The 19328-nt window shown below is 42.7% G+C and overlaps 1 protein-coding gene across 1 annotated transcript in view; it reads left to right on the forward strand.

Annotated features, from left to right (window-relative positions):
• The window catches only part of SPTLC1 (serine palmitoyltransferase, long chain base subunit 1), a 36744-nt gene that overhangs the window by 14945 nt on the left and 2471 nt on the right, over positions 1–19328 (forward strand). The window contains exons 4-9 of the mRNA XM_011948002.1: positions 2096–2203; positions 4408–4503; positions 4855–4951; positions 6081–6135; positions 13825–13942; positions 17856–17929. Coding sequence (XP_011803392.1) covers positions 2096–2203; positions 4408–4503; positions 4855–4951; positions 6081–6135; positions 13825–13942; positions 17856–17929 — 548 coding nt within the window. The remainder of the gene's footprint in view (positions 1–2095; positions 2204–4407; positions 4504–4854; positions 4952–6080; positions 6136–13824; positions 13943–17855; positions 17930–19328) is intronic.

Here is a 19328-nt window from a genome sequence, read left to right on the forward strand (position 1 = left end):
TACCTTTTATAGAATTGCGTATGAATGAAAGCATAGCTTGCTTTTTTTGTTTGTTTGTTTGAGACGGAGTTTCGCTTTTGTTGCCCAGGCTGGAGTACAATGGCACGATCTTGGCTCACTGCAACCTCCGCCTCCTGGGTTCAAGCGATTCTCTGCCTGAGCCTCCCAAGCAGCTGGGATTACAAGCATGTGCCACCACGCCCGGCTAATTTTGTATTTTTAGTAGAGACTAGGTTTATCCATGTTGGAAAGGCTGGTCTTGAACTCCTGACCTCAGGTGATCCACCCTCCTTGGCCTCCCAAAGTCCCGGGATTACAGGCGTGAGCCACCGCGCCTGGCCAGAACTTAGCGTTTTGGTAGTGAAAGCAACATAACTGTTTTTAGAAACCATGACCATTGAAATTTCCTTTATTGAGGTGAAATTCACATAACACAAAGTTAACCAATTTAAATTGTACAGGACAGTGACATTTATTACATTTACTATGTGTGCAATCATCAACTCTAGGTCAAAAACCTTTTCATGACTCACAAAGAAGACCTCAAACCCATTGAACAGTCACTCCCCATTTTCTTCTCCCTCTAGCTCCCAGCAACCACCAATCTGCTTTCTGTCTCTATCGATTTACCTTTTCTGGCTATTTCCTATAAATGGCATCATATAATATATGACCTTTTCTTTCTGGCTTCATTCACTTAATGTTTTTAAAGTTCATTAACATTGTCAGACGTGTTTTTCTGCATTTATTGGGATGATCATGTGGGGTTTTTTTCCCCTACATTTTACTAATGTGTATGTAATACATATTTTATTTTTCCATGTTGAACCACCCTTGCATTTGGCCATTGAGATTTTAATCTAGGAGTCTATTAATTGAATAAGGATTCAAAATAAGATTTCATATGTTATTTTTTAATTTTTTCACTATTTCTGAAGAAATTTAAATATATTTTAAGTGTCAGTAGAAGAGATGTATTTGTTTTCCTCTTTCTGTTTTTGTAAGAGTGTCAACGGTTGATGGAATAATGTGAGGGAGGTAGTGAACCAGAAGGTACTAGGACATATATTATAGGACTACAGTAATGAAGCAGTACTGATGGACAGATACACAGCCAGAGCAGTGAAACTAAAGATGAAGTGTAGGAACAGCTCAAGTGTAGGTAAGCACTGAAGGTGGGCATGGTGGTTCACACCTTTAATCCCAACACACTGGGTGGCTGAGGTGGCAGAATCACTGGAACCCAGGAGGTCAAGGGTGCATTGAGCCATGACCCTGCCACTGCACTCCAGCCTGGGTGGCAGAGCAAGACTCTGTCTCAAAAAAAAAAAAAAAAAAATAGAGTATTGTGCTGTCTGTTGTTCAGCTGAATCATTTTAGACCATCTAAAGTACAGTTGATTCTCATTATTCACTCTACTTAATATTCTGTAAAGTTGCCATGAACACTGGAATAAGAAAGACTGAACTATTGCTGCTTGGGCAAATAATAGGGTTAGGTTCCTCTGAGCCTCTGGTTACAACATTTTCATCAACCAGTTGACACAAAACTTGCTTTATGTGTTTTTTTTTTTTCAAAGGTGTCTTATTTAAAAGTCTGTTGATTCATTGCACTACAACTCATGCCTGAACAAAGCTTCTCTAACACAAATTTTCTCCATGAGGGACATCACAGCCTTCGTGCACTAGGAGTAGTAGACGGCACTTTAGCATGACACTTGGGGGCCACTCTAAATACCAAAATCACCAACAGAAAACACAGAAGTCCAAAAAAGTGGCAATAAATAGACCTTCCATAGGGTACTTATTCACAGGATCAGAGCTGAAACAGTTGCCCGTTCACCCTCACCTGGGGAAACACGTGTCTGGTCATTCAGATTCTTCACTGCTCTGCACATGCACATGTCTGTGATGACAGGAAAAAAGTGTCGATTTGGAGGCTGCAAATACATTTTAATAAGTAGATGAATTTGCACATATAGAATTCACAAGTATTGGGGGTCAGCTGTACATACTTTTTAATCTTAATTTTTTTCTTCATAATATGTTCTATATGATGCTAATAATTAGTGTCTTAACCTTTATATAACACTTAGGTTAAGTTAAAATACAAATACAAAGCAAGAATCTTCCTGGAGGAAAGCCTTTCATTTGGAGTCCTAGGAGAGCATGGCCGAGGAGTCACTGAACACTATGGAATCAATGTAAGTTCCCCTTTTTAGGAACATTTCCCCTCTTATAGGAGACGTGTAGTTCCATCCTGCTAGGCATATATTTTTATAGGCACAAGACAACACCCCTTATCCGTTTGAAGGGTCACGAAACTTTGGTGTCTGTCACCTCAGTGAGCCCAGGATGGGTCTAGTCAGCCAGAAGAGGGAACCCCATCTTCCTTCTGAACTTACTAACTCAGAGTGGGTAGTCATGGTTGTTTGTGCTGTGTTTGCAGAGTTGCATTTGAATTGGCCTTTAGTGTCTCTTCTCTAGAAATGGTTAAATGTTACCTTCCAATTATTTCTTAAAATCACCAAGAATTTCCTGAGTAGTCTTTTCAGAAGTATTCATGACAACAGAGAAACGGTGCAGTTTCTAGTATTTAAAAATCTGTATTCTATATAATATGTTTGTGGGAGGTAGATGCAGTTATGCGTGTGTGTGTGTGTGTGTGTGTGTGTCAGAAACAGCACTGGCATGCATTCAGCAAAACCTCTTAAAGCCCCAAACAGAGTGAGGTGTCATGTTTCCTTTTCTGAGGGAAAGGGACCCAGACTGCCCACAGTGCCTAGTGGGTTTTGCTCCTGGAGCCTCAGGGCAGAGGAAGTCAGCCAGTCGTCAACAGCTGTCTTACCAACCACCAAGGGAAGAGTTACAGAAAGCTTTTTCTCCAAAACATGCACATAAGAGCTGTGCAACCTATGTTACAGAGTTGAAATATAAAACATAAATTGCCTTAGATTATCTACATCCCACTACCATGTAGTCCCAGAGAAAAATGTAGAGCAGAGTGAATATCCTGACAGGCTGGATGTAAGCACCTCCTCCAAGGCAGACTGACATTCAACAATTACATGCACTGAGGAGATAAATGGAATAAATGAAAGTGTAATTCAAGCAGATTTAGCAGTACACTACAGCCTTTTTTAAGGCATGAAAATTTTTATGAAGGAAAAAAGTCGAACTTCACTGTTGTAGTTTTCTGAATGCTTCCAGCAGTTGTCACTGAGGAAATACTCACAAGTGCCTGAGAGTAGAGAGCGGAATGTGTGGGCTTTATTTGGATCCTGATTCAAACAAATGCTGTTAAAAGAAAATTTGATGAGACAGTCAGAGATAATTTGAACACTGAATATTTGAATATATTTAACATCAAATTTACGTTTAACATTTAAAACTTGTTAACGTCTTAAGTATGATAGTAGTTTTGTGATTATGTTTTTGAAAGCGTTTTTATCTTTAAGAAATACACAGTGAAATGTTTATAGATGAAACCCCATGAAGTCTGGGATTCACCACAAAGAAGTGATGCTGGTGGTAGGGGATATAGATGAAGCAGGGTTGTCCTTGAGTTTATAATGATTGAATCTGGGTGATGGGGATTCTTTGTTCTGTTCTACTTTGTTCAGGCTTGAAATTTCTCGTAATGAAAGGTTTAAAAATGTTTTTTAAAAAGAGCAGGAGTGCAGAGTCTCTCTGTTGGATCTATGAAACACTGAGGAAAACACTAGCTGTGTTCTGACAGTCCATTAACATGCCCATCAGTAAGTACTGATGAATGCCTACTGTGTGCCCAGAATGGAACTTGGTGCTGAGGGCTGGAGCCAAAGATGAGCACCAAAGGAGTTCTGAGTGGTCAGAAAGATGTAGGACTCAAAGCCCAGTAGGTCATTAGAGCACATTAGGTTCTTCTGCTGTCCAGTCGGTCAAAGATTCCATCGCCATGACGTTTGGATAAATTGATTTATGAAATGCTGAAAGGCGTGTGGAATACTACAAGAATAAAGTGCTCAAAACTTCAGTAGACTTATTTTTATTTATCTCAGGTGCATCCCATGGGGAAGGCCAGCTAGACCACTGTTTTAGCAAGGAAATACTCTTATTTTGTACCTGTGACTACTTTGGATTTTGAACAGCTTTGGGTTTTATCTTCTTATAATTTATTTGTCTTTGCTATGAGTTAATTTGTCATGTATAATGGTAAAAATATATAAAATGAGAGTTTCAGAGATGGGCCATGAAACTACAGTTCATTCAGCGATAGATGTATGGTTTATTTTTTATTTTCATGTAGATAGGTAGTTTGAATCCAGATGTTAACAGACAGTTTGATGCTGTTAAATTTTATCTCTAGGCCTGAAGTTGGCCTTTTTTTCTTTAAACTGTGGAATAACTGTCACTCCTTTTCTGGCAGATTGATGATATTGATCTTATCAGTGCCAACATGGAGAATGCACTTGCTTCTATTGGAGGTTTCTGCTGTGGCAGGTCTTTTGTAATTGACCATCAGGTGGGTTCTTTTTTAAAAAAGGAGCTAAAACTGAAACTAATTTCTCCATTGGTCACCTCAAAATATAACTTTGAAATACAAAATTTTACTTAGTTTATCACACAATTTTTATTTAAATGTCAATTTTTAAAGAATCATTCAAAATACTTTCTATTTAGAAATGATTTCTCATTTAACAAAAAATCGTGTTTCTGTTACACGTATCATGTTTATTTATGGCTGGATCTTACCCCGTCACCACATGTACACGCTGTTCAGTAGTTGTTTTAGAGAACCGATGCCTTAAAAATGTTTACCTAGAAAGGGCAGAGAATGTATATACGTGTCTTCAACTGATTTGTTTCTTCTCAGCGACTTTCCGGCCAGGGATACTGCTTTTCAGCTTCGTTACCTCCCCTGTTAGCTGCTGCAGCAATTGAGGCCCTCAACATCATGGAAGAGAATCCAGGTATAACCCTTGAAAAACTCGAGAAATCAAAGAGATGTCAGGTTACATTAGTTGTGTTACGGATTTACTTACTGGAGAAATTATTTGCCAGACAAAACTGGTTTGCAGTTACACGATCTGGCCTTCGTAGGAAGAGTGGCAGTGAAGAAGCTGTTCCTGCCCCAGGGAGTCGGGGTCAGAGCTTTTCTCCTGTGCTTAGAGCCAGAGCCAGAGCCAGAGCAAGGCTGGCTCAGATAGTGGGTGGAGATCCTGGGAGGAGGAGGGGCTCTCAGCCAGTTCTGGGCCTAAACGTTCCATTGGTGTAAAGAAGCCAGTCCTTATTTGGTTAATAGTTTTTTGAGAAATCAGCTGAAGCATGCTCCTCTTTTATCTGTATAATTTTATAAATATTGTGAGTTTTCGCCTTTAGCCTTTGAATCATCCGTTGGTACCGAAGCCAAGCCCAGTTTACCAGCAAAGAACTTACTCAGTGGGAAAAATAAAAAGTCTAAGAATTTGAAATGTGGCCTTTGGCTGTGACAGGGCCGCCTCTGCAAAGCTTAAAACAGAAAGGGAGCTGCAGGCCCTGCAGGCCCTACCCGGTACAGTATTTCTGAATCTTCATCACTGATACTGATTCAGAGAACCAGAAAAGGTGTGTCTCTGTGCTCATTCATATGCTTGCTTCTCAGGTGGCCTGGCACTCCTAACTTCTCATCAGATACTTTAGTTGTGGGATTTTCCTTGAATAAAAAAGGAAAATATCAAGAAAAGATTGTAAAAATTACTGTGCTACAGTTGAGTTTTCACTAGATAGTTGAGGATAAAGAAATAAGCAGTAAATCTGTGCCCTTTGACTCTTAGCCAGACCACCTTGAGGATCTTGATGAGAGTAAGAGGCATTGATTGCTCTTGAAAGCATCCTTCCGGGTTTGGTGAAAGTGGGGCAGTGAGGTGAGAAGGGGCCGGGTAGCATGCACCAGAGACGAAGCCTGGCCTTCAGGGGAGTATGGGTTCCTGGCTCTGTTCGTATATAGAAGGATTTGCAGCATTTTAAATTGATGAACTTGATCTGGGTCTTCAAAAATATTTTTAGGTTAGGACTATCATATGTTCCAAGTAGACTCTCAAACGTATTTTTTTCATCTAGGTATTTTTGCAGTGTTGAAGGAAAAGTGCAGACAAATTCATAAAGCTTTACAAGGGTGAGTTTTACGTATTTTCAACCAACATAAAGTTTATCTGCACCACACTTAAACAACTAATGAAAAGTTTTAAATTTATAGGCTTGGGTCAGTTTGACTGAATTGCAACTAAGAAACCAAAACTTAGTTCACTCACGTTGGTTTATTTGTGTAAAACCAGATCATCTGTTTTAAAGAATCATGACTTTGTTTTTCTGAAAATGAAACAAACTCATTAATAAAATATTATAGCAGTACAGAAGATAGAAAGATGAAAATAACAACCCAACCATCTTACCACTGGAAATAACCAGGGTAAACATTGAAGCATCTCTCCATGTCGGCACACATACAGGGATGCCGTTATATATTACATAATTAGATGACTGGGTTCATACCATCTGTGTTACATTTTAGTAAATTACTAAGTTTTAACACAAGAAAAATAAGTGAAATTTTATGAGTGTTTCTTTTTTCTTTCTTTCTTTTTTTAAACTATTCAAGAGTCACTCTTTAAGATTCCTCTGTAGTTAAAAAAAAGATCGAGGCCGGGCGTGGTGGCTCAAGCCTGTAATCCCAGCACTTTGGGAGGCCGAGATGGGCGGATCATGAGGTCAGGAGATCGAGACCATCCTGGCTAACACGGTGAAACCCCGTCTCTACTAAAAATACAAAAAACTAGCTGGGCAAGGTGGCGGGTGCCTGTAGTCCCAGCTACTCCGGAGGCTGAGGCAGGAGAATGGCGTAAACCCCGGGAGGCGGAGCTTGCAATGAGCTGAGATCTGGCCACTGCACTCCAGCCTGGGCGGCAGAGCAAGACTCCGTCTCAAAAAAAAAAAAAAAAAAAAGATCGAGGTTGGTGCTATCTCCAGGCACATTCCTGGTCTTATAGAAGGTGATTTCATATTGCCCAAGGTATTTCTTTTTGCCTTTCCTGAGGTGAAACATGCTTTCTTGGTCATGAAAGTCATCTCTCTGTTCCAGATACAGAAACTGGAGACTTTAACTAAAAGAAAAGGACAATTGATAAATGAGTACATCACAGCTGTTCCAGATAAAGAAGGGGCAGAGACAGTTAAAGTTTTGGGTGTGTCTGTGTGATAGTAACAGCAGTTCTTGCATGATTTATGGTAGGGAGATATATTTGTATTGGTTCCAGTTCCATTGGTTTGTGAAATATTAATATGCCGACACAGCCTAGCATATTGGAGTCACTGGAAATTGATCAGTGCCAGCTTCACGTACCCTTCACTCTATGGTGTAACCTGTCTTAGTTTCTAAGTCCAATCCTCCTCCTTCCCCAGCTCTGTCACACTTTTTCTTTCCAAAATTCCTAACCCTCTGTCTTCACTCCCCTCACTTTCAGCTAACAACCTGGCCTTATGCTGTCACTTGGGACTCTGTCATATTTCCTGACAAATCTACACACCTGTGGGTATCTGAACCAGTCTTCCCTCCTGTAGACCAATAAATGTTGCTCCAACAACCACAGGCCCTTTTTTAAGGACTGAGTGCCTTTGCCTGCTACTTTGTCATCAGCCTGTTCTCTTTTTTGCATCATTTGATTAGCAGTCACGTCCACTTTAAATTCCTCTTGCCTGTCACCCGACATTTCCCTCTGTAACTTCCCATGCCTTTGCTCCTCTCAGTAGCTGTCATCTCCACGTCTTCATTACACTGGCAGCTCTGAGACCTGGCTTCTGCTACTGCCCTTCACCTGGACTGTTTTTGTGGAGGTCTCCACTGACTACTGAATCCAGTGGACTATCTTCAGAGCTCATCCTGATGTCCCCATAGTTTTCAGCACAGGTGACCACTCTTTCCTTCTTTGGACTCTGCTACACTGCACGCCTGGATTTCCTCTTACATCTTTGAATGGCTCCATCTCAGTCTCTGAAGGCTTTCTTTCAATACCTTGTTCTTCGAGGCTTTGTTTGTGGTTCTCTGTTCTTCTCATTACCTTCTTCCACACCTGGAGCTCCACATCATTTCATAACACCTGTATGTAGACAGCTCCCAGCTTCATAGCTCCACCCTGGACCACTGCAGCTCCAGGTCTCACACCCAGTTGCCTACGCAGTATCCACAGTTGGAAGACTCCACGGCACCTCATAGCAAACATGCATTCAAAAGGGTCGCAGGAGCAAACCGTGCTGGTATCTAGATGGTTACAGAGAAGAGTGAAAAAACAGCAAAGAAGTCAAAGTTACAGGAGGGAAGGAGTAGGGAATCTAGTGGAAGATGAGGTCTGGGTCCTGGGCCATCCACACACAGGGACTTGTGAGCCCTGATGAGAGCTTTGACACACAGAGAAAGTCCTAGCATGGTTTTGAGCAAAAAAGTGACACACCCTGTTGGATACCCTAGCAAAATTACTTTTGCATGATGTGAAAAAATACATTGAACAGCAATAAGAACAGAAGCAGGGAGACCAGTTAGGAGATTGATGCAGGCGAAAGGTGATGGTGACTCTGACCATGGTGGGATCCGTGACGTGAGAAGTCTGGGTATCTTCTGAAGGGAGAGCACACTGGATCTAGCAGAAGTTCATATGCAGGGTGAGTGAGAAAGAGAAGACTCCAGGTGGAGCTAAGGGGGTTTGGTCAAAGTAAGTAGGTAGAGTCGCTAGTGAGTGAGAGAGATAGAACTGTGGAGAAACACTTACTGGGGAAAGTCAGCAGTGGTTATGTTAAGCCCGAAGTGCCCGTCAGACATGGAGTGCAGAGCAGCAGCTGGATGTGCAAGTCTGAAGTGTGAGGAAGATACTGAGCTAGAGATAAATTTTTGAGTCTTGGGATATAGATATTATTTGAAGCATTTCAATGTGAAGAGGTCAGAAACTTAGCCAAGACTAGTCCGAGAAAGAGTGACCAGTGAGGAAGAGGCAGGCTAGAAGAGCCTAGAGTCCTGGAAGCCAGGGAAGAAATTGCTTATGTAGGAGGTCAGCCTGTGACATGCCACTGCTTACAGGCCAGACCAGATAACAGAACACCGATCCTTTGACTTCATCATGTAAAGGTGTTATGACATGGTGAGCAGTTTCAGGGGAGTGTGGGGTAAAATGCCTGCTTGAAGGAGGTTCCAGAAGTTGGACACAGCTTAGATGACTGTTTTGAGGAGTTTTTCTCTAAAGAGGTACTGAGAAACAAGATGGTGGCTAGAGAAAGAAATTGGTCAAAAGAAGAGTATTTCAGTTTAAGATTACTGAGGTCAATTTCTGAATAACATCTAGCTAAGTATAAAACATCCTTTCTCCTACTGGTTGGCAGCACTGTCTCTATCATATACCAGGTTCCCATTTGTACTTAGATCTGTTTTTCAACTGTCTCTTCCATTCCATTGGTGTATTTGCTCATTACTCAGACTGTTTTTATTTTATCTGTTTTTGTCACTGTTTTGGAATACAGGTTTATCACTAGTGTCTGTTTTTATTACTGTTTTGGAATACAGGTTCCTCCAAAGTTATTGCTAGAATCTTGATTGGAATTGCATTAACTTTTCTGATGAATGTGGAGGGAATTGTCATCATGAACAAGAGTTCTTTAGTTAAATCTCCCTTTGTGTGTTTTAATGGAATTCCTATAAAGCCCTTGTACCTTCATGGAACCTTTAAAGGAGATTTTCAGACATCCTATAGATTTTGTTGCTGTTGTGAATGGAGTTGTCTTTTCTCTTACATTTTCTACTTTATTGTTGATTCATAAGATTATTACTGTTTTCTCTAAACTGACCTTATATCCAGGAGTCTTTCTAAACTCTTATTATTTCCAGTAGTTGTTTCATTCTGTTATGATGATGTACATAGAAGTCCTGTTATCTGCAATAATGGTGTTCTCTCTTTGCTTCCTAATGCTTTTACATCTTAGTTCATTTTGTTATTTTATTGCTTTGGTCTGGGTCTGCAATCTGTATTGAACAGTGGCAATAATAGCAAACATTCTTTTGTTATTCCCAGTATAGAAGCACTTCTTCATTAAATATAAAACATCATGCTATGGGTTTTTGGTGAGTAGGCTTTATCAAATTACTCCTAGTTTTATTTTCTTTTGTGTTTTTTTTAAGAGACGAGATTGCTCTGTGTTGCCCAGGCTAGAGTGCAGTGGCTATTCACAGATATAGTCAACACACTACAGCCTCAAACTCCTGGACTCAAGCAATCCTCCTGCCTTCACCTCCCGACTAGTGGGACTACAGGCATGTACCACTGCACCTGGCTAAATTATTCCTAAATTTGAAGACCTTTTGTTAAAATCATAAATAAATGTTGAACTTTATCCTTTTTTTTTTTTTTTACCTCTATTAAGGTAAATCATAAATTTGTCTTATGGCTAAATTACATTGAAATATTTTATGATGTTAAACCATCCTTGCATTCTTGAGAAAACCCTTCATTATAATATGTTTTTCTCCACTGTTAGATTTATTTAGCTAATATTTTAATTTGACTTTTTATATGTATGTTTATAATTTAAATGGATCTATAACCTTATACCAATTTTATGTAACATAGGAGTCAGTGTTAGGGTAGCTTCAGTAGATGATTTGGCTATTTTCCACTCTTTCTACTTCATGGCTCCACTGAGTAAAACACGGCTTGATCGTTTCTTCAAAGGTTGAGAGTAGGTCTCCCACTTTAAGGCCTTGTAGGCTTGGAGCCTTTGGTTTGGGGATAGTTGTTGATTATCTCTCATATATCCATATTATTTTAACTTTTCATTTGTGTAAGTTTGGTTTTGTGTGTTTTCATCATAGTGTTTTCTTCCATATTTTTATGCACTGTCTCATTGCATTGTGTTCTTACTCTTCTTCAGCTTCTTGCATTTAGCTTTTGGGTTTATTTCTTATTTTCCAATAAATATATTAAAGATAAATATTTTCAGAGGCAGTATCTTCAATGTTTAGTTCTGAGTAACTTTTTTGTTCAATTTTTCTGTAATTTTTCACTTCTCATCTCTGAGGTTGAGTTTGGAAAAGGAAGTTAACATCCTATGCTGGTTTGCCTCTGTTTTCATTGTAATTGTAGTTACTGTAATTGTAGTTATTGGTGTCTGGTTCTCCCTATAGACTGTAAGCACACAGTGTAGACCGTGGCTACCTTGGTGATTGCTCTGTCCCTGGGAGCTAGCCCTGTGCTTGTTTATCCACTGGGATAAGATGATATGTCCGGCAAAGTCTTTCATTAAAGAGTAATGTAATAGACTCTGAAACTTGGCTTCTCTGAACTCAAGCTACAACTGTGTCCATTTGGTTTTAATTAAGCTCATCTGACATTCAGCATCTAGGCAACCAGAGATCGGGCATTTTGTTTAATTCCTTCTCTCACCAGCACGTGAGGTGAGACCATTTGATCAAAAAGCACAAGTTAGATATGGACCTCAGGTGCCTTGTATTTCTTTTTTTTTTTTCTTTTGAGATGGAGTCTTGCTCTGTTGCTCAGGCTGGAGCACAGTGGCACGATCTCAGCTCACTGCAACCTCCACCTCCCGGGTTCAAGCGATTCTCCTGTCTTAGCCTCCTGAGTAGCTGGGATTACAGGCACTTGCCACCATGCCTGGCTAATTTTTGTATTTTTAGTAGAGATGGGGTTTCACCATGTTGGTCAGACTGGTCTCGAACTCCTGACCTCGTGTTCCCCCCCGCCTTGGCCTCCCAAAGTGCTGGGATTATAGGTACAAGCCATCATGCCTGGCCACTTGGTATTTCCTGAGGAAAATTGAGGCCATTTGATTCATATGAAATGCTATTTGGAAAGCAATTTTTTTTTGAGACAGAGTTTTGCTCTTGTTGCCCAGGCTGGAGTGCAGTGGCACGATCTTGGCTCACTGTAACCTCTGCCTCCAGGGTTCAAGCAATTCCCCTGCCTCAGCCTCCTGAGTAGCTGGGATTACAGGTGCCCACCACCACACCCGGCTAATTTTTGTATTTTTAGTAGAGACAGGGTTTTACCATGTTGGCCAGGCTGGTCTCGAACTCCTGACCTCTGGTGATCCACCTGCCTCAGCCTCCCAAAGGGCTGAGATTACAGTCATGAGCCACCACACCTGGCTGAAAGCAATTTTTTAATACTCTGAGAATATATGACCTTAAAAAAAAAGAGAGAGACTTGATGTATGTGTTTAACATGGTCAGAATTTACACAGGAAATGGGTTTTGAAAGTGTATTGCTTAGTTTCTACATTAGTAAAGAACTAACCTAGGAGGTTCCCTCACATTCCACATCCTCAAGATTCCATGATTCAAACCTGTAGGCTGCTTTATTGAGAGATCTAGCATGATGTATTATATTTAAAGAAAGGAGATGCTAATTAATAATGTTCCAAGGGTGATTGGAAGGCCAGGTCAGATGAGTTTCCGGAATTCACATTATTGTAACATGCAGTAGTCACTCTGTAAAGGCTTGTTGAGTCCTAAACTGGGAAGATTCAGTTGTGCTACCTAGTGCTTTTTGTTGTTATTTCATTCTGAGGGAAAAACAAATCATTTTAGGTGAAACAAACTAAATGAAAGGAATCTAAAATGTTTAGCCAGTTTCAGATAGACATATATCATATTTGTGTCCTGGGAGGTAGGTCAAAACTCAAATCATATTTGTTATCATAGGGTAAAGTAGACTTTACATGACCCTTATTGGATATTAATAATATGGCATAGCATCTCCTGACAGCTGTAGTACAAATACAGGATTTAATTTAATTTAATTTAAAAATACAGGATTTGGCCCCTACAGATCTGTCTTTGAGAAGCTACAGATTTTTGTGCTGTTAATCGTAAGTAAAAAGAAAATAATTTTAATACAAGTAAAATCTAAAACATAACATGCAAATAAGGACATTTTTCTATCTAAACATATGGCTATTAATCAAAATATAATGTATGTTTGGTTTTTGTTGGGTTTTTTTTTTTTTTTTTTTAGATTTTTACTCTGTCACCCAAGCTGGAGTATAGTGGCACAGTCTCAGCTCACTGCAACCTTGACCTCCTGAGTTCAAGCGATCCTCCCACCTGAGCTTCCCAAGTAGCTGGGCCTACAGGTGCAAGCCACCACACCCGGCCAATTTTTGTATTTTTGTTTTTGTTTTGTTTGTAGAGATGGGGCATAATGTTGTTAATGTTAGAAATCATCCCTGTAATTAATGAGAAACAAAATAAGAACTAAAGACATAGATAATAAGCAAGGAAGCATAACATAAACTGTAGTGAGTAGCTTGTGAACGATCCAGACAGGATGAAACATAGCAAATGATGGAGCTGAGCCTTCCCTAAAGTGGGTGATGAAGAAGGCCCCAGCAGCAGGCAGTGCTGGAGCTGGGCCCCAGCATGTGTAGCCAGCACAGGGAAGAACAGACATCAGGGGCGAGGGAGCACATGGCAAGGGAATGACAGACCAAGCTGGGGCCCAGAGGGCCTATAAGGAGGGGCGCCCAGGCCGGTAGTATGGTGCACAGACTCCCTGGTGGGAGGCTGGGGCCATGAGACCAGGTCCTGCTCTCGAGAAGCCACATCACAGGCAAACGTTTTTAGATGAGGAAGCAACGCCCAGGGTGCCTCGTTTCGCTTTCTTTGTTGGAATTGGAATAATGCTTCCCGTCAGTCGCGAGCTGCTGCACGTTCACTGTGCCTTGACATTGTGGACTTCTAACATTGTTTCTCCGTGGGTGATCTTTGAGCCTGGAAGGAACTTCCGGCTGTGTGTGTGTTTCCCTTCTGCAGGATTTCTGGGTTAAAAGTGGTGGGGGAGTCCCTTTCTCCAGCCTTTCACCTGCAACTGGAAGAGAGCACTGGGTCTCGCGAGCAGGATGTCAGACTGCTTCAGGAAATTGTAGATCAAGTAAGTATCCATTTACTTGAGGAGATCCCCCCACACCACTTCTGCCCTTGCCCCAAGCAGTTTTTTAATGTTATTTTTTAAGAAAAGTCTCTCTGCCCTGAGAGAGAAGAGAGTAGAAAGGAAGATGCTGGTGACCCACTCTGGACATGGAATCTTAATCCTCCAGGTGCTTCCTAGCATCTGGCCATGGTAACGGGCAGCAGGCCCTCCCATTGGGTCAATATGTGGCTCCCTCCAAAGTTATTCTATTTTGTACCACTTTGCATTTAAATATACTTAGCCTCTCCTCTGAAAAGTTAGCCTTGCAGAAAACTCACTTGCTCACCGTTTTACAAAGCCAGGCTTTCCTATGTGTAGTTGGGGGAGGCATTGTGTGTGGGCGTCGCACACATTCCTGGACAGCTGGCTGTCCCCACAGCACAGCTCAGGGACAGTCCACTCGCAGTCACCCTGAAGTCAGGATGCTCTTGTATCTTCCAAAAGTTATTTTACTACTAATTGTCTAAGAAGCACATCACCAGGGAAGCCACTTGCCTGTTTTCATCTGGCAGCACTGCCCCTCCAGAGTGCTTCCTGCACGCAGGTTTACAGTGGTGCAGGGACAGCAGAAGTTTCTTTAAAAGGGGGAGGAAGAGCAGCAGAGTAACCTGGGCAGGAAGGACTCAGGAGGGGCAGTGGAATGCCACCCACCCTGCTCCCCTCTTCCAAGTCCTGGGATGCTGGACATCTGCTTTCAGAAGAATCTGGACTTTTATGTGGGCTGCTGCTGCTGCTGCTTTTAGAAGAATCTGACATATAGCTAGTATGTATTTGAGAATGCAAATGGGCATGATTCTGCTTCCTTGTCCAGAGGCTGTAGCTATGAGTGATGCTACTAGGTTTCTGGGGTCATAATGGCAGCTACCACCTATCATGTGCCTTTCCGAGGCCAGGCCCTGTCCTAAGCCTCATCTGCCTATACAGCCTCTCAGGCAGGCTCTTCTAGGCCACATGGCTGTGCAGTATACAGACCGGGTGTGCAGGCAGCCTCTGCTGCCTACCTGGCTTCAGCTGTCCTAGGTCCTAAATGTTTGAGCCACATAATCTGGAATAACAGATTTGTGGAGAACTTCATAAAATGTGGCCTTCTAGAGTCAATTACATTAAAAAAAATAAAACAAGCCTCAGGATCTGAGCTTCCTGAAGAAACATGTCAGATTATGAATAATCAGGCTGGAGCTGCTTATCTTGTGAGGTGAGGAAATGCAGCTGATGTCCCCTCAGGAATAACTCTGTGGACATGAAGACTCTCTCAACAGAGAAAAACATCCCACTGCCTGCTTTACTACCTCATTGTTTGTATTGTAATGTTCCTTAAATACATACAAACACAAAGCTAAGTGTGACATCTTTGTGATTAGAGTTCTCATACAAATGGAAAACTAAAACAAATTTATAAGTTAAATACATACTAAATGGACAAGCCAGTAAAATTCCCAGTCATTTCGTTACCTTCATGAGGCAGGTGAATTTGTTGTTTTCAATAGACTTGCCCCAGTGGGACAGCTGAGAGCCGTGTTCGCAGAGCAGGCTCATGAGCTGCACACGCTGGTGTTGGGTCTGAGTGATCGCTCCGCCGTTCTCACTGAGTCTCTTCTTGAACTGCATCGGGACAGTTGTCCACACATGCTTCATGTTGAGGGACAGTCGCTTCCTTCAGATGCCAGTGTATTCTTTGCATAGTAAATCCACCTGTGTTCTCTTTTCATTAGATAGCAACAGCTAAAGTCTTACTACTGCTTTGTACCAAAGAGAGACGCAGAGGAGGACGTGTGAATGAAGCAACTCGGTATTAAAATACTGTGCTTACAAGGATTAGCCACGTAACGAAAGAGGAAATGAAAAGTCTGTCGGCCGGGCGCGGTGGCTCAAGCCTGTAATCCCAGCACTTTGGGAGGCCGAGACAGGCGGATCACGAGGTCAGGAGATCGAGACCATCCTGGCTAACACGGTGAAACCCCGTCTCTACTAAAAAAATACAAAAACTAGCCGGGCGAGGTGGCGGGTGCCTGTAGTCCCAACTACTTGTGAGGCTGAGGCAGGAGAATGGCGTAAACTTGGGAGGCGGAGCTTGCAGTGAGCTGAGATCCGGCCACTGCACTCCAGCCTGGGCGACAGAGCGAGACTCCGTCTCAAAAAAAAAAAAGAAAAAAAAAAAAAGAAAAGTCTGTGAACAGCTCACAGATCTCAAACTCCTGTCTGTGGGCCTGGTTTGATCCTGGCTGTCTTAAGGAAATCCTCTTGAGAGTTGAGTGAGAAGAGAGCAGTCTGGGGTAGGGAACAGAATACTATCTAGAAACTTCATTTATATATATATATCTTCCACTTCTGTGTATCATCGTAGCTTCCATTTTTAAAATCTTCCGAATCTTTTGTCCCACTCCCCTCATCTTCTTTTCAATATTTGAAGGAGAGAAAAAAACCATGCTGCCTTAACTCTTATTTAAGTTTTGTAGATCTGAGAGGCTTTGCCAAGTTTATTTTGAGTTGCTCAACAGGACACTGTTTTTCCAAACTGAGCTGTTGTTTATAATGTCTCTTAACCAGCCAGGGCTAGAAACAGAGCCAGTCCAGATGTTTGCAGGAGTTCACTTTTCCAAGTACACTTCCAGAGCCTAGAGTCAGCGGGAGGCTGCTGTCATTGCCTGGTATGGTTTGTCCATCCCTTCCTCGCAGCCTGTGACGTGACCCCTCTTCAGGCAGATACCTTTACTGCCAGACACGTGGAATAATTGTTCTTTCCTTTACACTGGCCTTTGCTCTGTTGCTACTTTTTTTTAATATAACGCACATACCACATACCATAATATTCACCCTATTGAAGTATATCGTTAAGTGGCTTTTAGTATCATACATGCAGTAGGTTGTGCAACCATTACTGTCTCATTCCAAAACATTTTCATCACTCCAGAAAGAAAACACTGTAGCCTATTACCTTGCTCTGGTGTTTATGCTTTCTTTATTTTAGTAGAGATTGTTTTCATTTTTTCTTTTTTTTTTTTTTTTTATTGAGACGGAGTCTCGCTCTATCACCCAGGCTGGAGTGCAGTGGCCGGATCTCAGCTCACTGCAAGCTCCGCCTCCCGGGTTCCTGCCATTCTCCTGCCTCAGCCTCCTGAGTAGCTGGGACTACAGGCGCCGCCCCCTCGCCCGGCTAGATTTTTGTATTTTTTTAGTAGAGACGGGGTTTCACCATGTTAGCCAGGATGGTCTCGATCTCCTGACCTCGTGATCCGCCCGTCTCGGCCTCCCAAAGTGCTGGGATTACAGGCTTGAGCCACCGCACCCGGCCTCATTTTTTCTTAATGTTGACAGATGGTTAATACGTAGGAAAGCTGTAAAAAACTTTGTTAACGCGAGACTCTGCAGTGCTCGCGCCGTGCCCAGATGCCACATGTGGACGTCGTTTTTGCTAATATCTGAAGTGCAATGATTTTTCTCTGACACAGTCCTACTGGTGGTGGTGGTCTTAAGTCCAGCCTGCAGGACTTTGCTCACACCATTTCCTCACATTCTAACTCTGCTTTGTCTAAATGGTAGCCATTAGCTATCGTGGCTGTTTAAATTTAAACTAAGTGGAAATAAAAGGTACAACTGTGACCTCTCAGGAGCACCAGCCACATCTCCCTGTGCCCAGCAGGCACACGGGGCTCATGGCGACTGCTGAGCACTACAGAACAGAGGTATTTGTCATTGCAGAAAGTTCTGTGGACATTGCTGCCAAGGTGGTGGTGTAGTATCTTGGTGATATCTTCTAACAATTATAATTGGAAAAGTGAGTTAAAGCTACCAGTGCAGGATTTCAGCATTCGCCAGTTTAATGACCGCCGTGTCTGAAGTCCAGGTTGCCGATGTGTTCTTTTTCCTCCTGCAGTGCATGAACAGAAGTATCGCATTAACTCAGGCACGCTACTTGGAGAAGGAAGAGAAGTGTCTCCCTCCTCCCAGGTCGGTGACATTCAAATATGACCTAATTTTTTCCCCCTGCTCTGAGCTCTATGAAATACATTATCTTTTGAAAAATTTTGAAAGACTTATCATAGGCTAAGGAAGAGTATCTGTCATTAAAATATAGTACATTACCTGTTTTCTGCTCTTAAACTAGAAGTGTTTTAAATTTTAACTGAGAAGCTCCTGAGGACTCACTGAGTACCCTCTCAGTTAACTCAGAGAAATGTCTGGGAGCCCAGGAATGAACTTGGGCACACTGAGTTTCCATCAGCTCATATCTGTCACATCTGAAAGGTAGCACATGCCGGACCAGGAGTTCCTGCCGCAAGGACTGTCCTGCAGGGACGATCGGCAGTGTTGGGTGGGGGTGGGCACACCTCTCTGCTGCTCCTTCAGTCAGCGACACTCACTAACACTTGGGAAAAACCAAGCAACGGTGGGGAAAAGCTGCAGCATCAAGAAAAAACACCACTTTGGGAGGCCGAGACGGGCGGATCACGAGGTCAGGAGATCAAGACCATCCTGGCTAACACAGTGAAACCCGGTCTCTACTAAAAAAAAAAAAAAAATACAAAAAACTAGCCGGGCGAGGTGGCGGGCGCCTGTAGTCCCAGCTACTCGGGAGGCTGAGGCAGGAGAATGGCGTAAACCCTGGAGGCGGAGCTTGCAGTGAGCTGAGATCCGGCCACTGCACTCCAGCCTGGGCGACAGAGCGAGACTCCGTCTCAACAAAAAAACAAAGAAAAGAACACCAAAAGTAAAAGACTAATGTCTTTGACTGCACTGGGCCAGGCAGTCACAGGAGGGGGCATGGACGTGCTCAGTTCTGCCCTGGGGCATTCATTGCCCAGGCTTTTGAGAACAGGTGATGTCTACACCAAGCCTGGAGAAGTGTGTGTGTCGGGCATCCTGTGGGCGTCGCGCCTCTCCATCAGAGGCGGTGGTGTGTGCTGTGCTCAGGGTTGTCAGTGGCTTGGAGACCTCCAGGTTCATCTGGGAGTGCAGAATGGAAGCTGCAGAAGAGCTGGAGAGAAGGGTCCTGAGGCCAGGTGCCAAGTCAGGGAGGCTGCAGGAGAGCCCACCGGGGAGTTGGAATGCTCTGCTGGCCCGGAGCGCCAGATCAGGATTTGGAAGATCACTGTGGTAGCAGCTCAAAGCACCTTAAAGACCCTGCCCTTGTCAGCCAAGTGCAGTGGCCCACACCTGTAATCCCAACACCTGGGAGGCCGAGGTGGGCAGATCACTTGAGCCCAGGAATACAAGACCAGCCTGGGCAACGTGATGAAACCCCATCTCTGTAAAAATTAGCCGGGCATGGTGGTGCACGCCTGTGGTCCCAGCTACTTGGGAGGCTGAGGTGGGAAAATCACCTGGTTCCGGGAGGTGAAGGCTGCAG

Source organism: Colobus angolensis, unplaced genomic scaffold (assembly GCF_000951035.1).
Source record: "Colobus angolensis palliatus isolate OR3802 unplaced genomic scaffold, Cang.pa_1.0 Scaffold272, whole genome shotgun sequence".
NCBI classification, from domain to species: domain Eukaryota; kingdom Metazoa; phylum Chordata; class Mammalia; order Primates; family Cercopithecidae; genus Colobus; species Colobus angolensis.